The sequence below is a fragment of the Pseudomyrmex gracilis genome, unplaced genomic scaffold, assembly GCF_002006095.1.
Source record: "Pseudomyrmex gracilis isolate BER0280 unplaced genomic scaffold, ASM200609v1 scaffold_4678, whole genome shotgun sequence".
NCBI classification, from domain to species: Eukaryota; Metazoa; Arthropoda; class Insecta; order Hymenoptera; family Formicidae; genus Pseudomyrmex; species Pseudomyrmex gracilis.
Window position 1 is genome coordinate 2,329 of NW_018025262.1, and position 1,447 is coordinate 3,775.

At 28.9% G+C, this 1,447-nt stretch overlaps 1 protein-coding gene across 1 annotated transcript; it reads right to left on the reverse strand.

The window, feature by feature from the left end:
- Positions 1 to 16: 16 nt before the first annotated feature.
- Positions 17 to 1,430, reverse strand: LOC109863397 (ankyrin-1-like). The gene is made up of 2 exons (XM_020443656.1): positions 1,170 to 1,430; positions 17 to 1,056 (listed from the first exon to the last, which is right to left on the reverse strand). Exons 1-2 carry the CDS (start codon positions 1,414 to 1,416, stop codon positions 788 to 790), a joined length of 516 nt encoding a protein of 171 aa, XP_020299245.1. The 5' UTR covers positions 1,417 to 1,430; the 3' UTR covers positions 17 to 787.
- Positions 1,431 to 1,447: the final 17 nt, after the last annotated feature.

Genomic DNA, 1,447 nt, shown 5'->3' on the forward strand with positions numbered 1-1,447 from the left:
TAAAAACAAAGATTGATTCAAAGTTTTCCAATCTAATTTTATTTTTTAAATTAATAAAAGCAATTACACGTGTTACACTCTGTTCAATGAAAGAGTATCATCGGATTAATGTGTATAAATTTTTCGTTGTACAAATGTTATAAAATCTGACAAAGTTTGCAAAAGTGAGAGATATAAAACAGCCTAGTTTTTCTTGGATTCATCATAAGAAAACATATCCAAGAGAATATAAACGTAAAAACCGACTTTGAAAAAAGTAAAATACGATAAACTCTTACAAAAATATAATTTTAAAATAAGATAGTAATCTGTATTTATAAAATAAAATAATAATCTTTAAATTTTTATAGCTGTTATTTCATGTTTAAAGTAGTTCGTTCTTCCTTAACTTACACACATAGCACTTTAGATGTATTTGAGGTAATTGTTACATCATTAATATCAGTATTAAGATTACTGACACTAACAGACTTACAAGTATATATTAAAATTCTTACGTCATCACTTAGGTAACTAAATATTTGTTCAATACACTCATGTGGTAGCTCAGGGAAATTACAGAAAAAATAGAAAATTTTAGTGCCTTGTTCTTTCCTTTCCATACCTTTTCTAAACTTATTTTTTATCATGCTAGTGTATATTGGAAATTTTGTTTTATAATCGTCTGATCTTAGAACCTGCACTACATTTTCATTTCTCATATATATTGCTAATGGACTTGTATCTTTTATCAAGATATCATAAAATGAAATGTTACAATTACTAAGTTTCTCATTCTTCATGACTACTACTTCTTTTCACATATATCCTGTAAATATCTTATTTCATAATTGCTACTCATTGACAATAATTGTTCACTTACGTAGAAATTTGCAGTTTTCATCTTAACTATATGCTGTGTAAGAATCTCAGCAACTGGTTCATAACCATTGATGCCACGATAAAGGTCATGATAAATCTTATATGATATAGAATTAATGTTAGCACCTCTGTCTAACAGCATCGTAACAACTTTTACATGTCTGTTTTTAACAGCAAGACATAATGGTGTAACACCTGAAAAAGAAGAGATATATGTAGAATTAACTCTCCAATAAAACTCCATGTTTTAAAAGATGTTCATCAATCTGTAAATATCCTTTCTCAGCTGCAATAAAAAAAAGTTATACCGTCATCGTTAGTGGCGTTAACGTTAGCTCCATGATTTAAAAGTACTTCAGCAATTTCTATTTTCTTCTTTTTAATTGCATCGTGAAGCGGAGTTGTGCCATCCCGAGTTTTAGCATTAACGTTGGCACCTCTGTCTATAAGCATCTTAACATCATCTACATGTCCGCTTTGAACAGCAAGACACAGTGGTGTATTACCTGAAAAAGAAGAGATATATGTAGAAATAACGATCCAAGTAAACTCCATGTTTTAAAAGATGTTCATCAATCTGTAAATA

Coding starts and splice junctions, on each gene's coding strand:
- LOC109863397 (XM_020443656.1), bottom strand. CDS start 1,416: ATGGAGTTTACTTGGATCGTTATTTCTACATATATCTCTTCTTTTTCA. Junction 1,057..1,169: donor TAACGCCACTAACGATGACG/GTATAACTTTTT, acceptor CTTCTTTTTCAG/GTGTTACACCATTATGTCTT.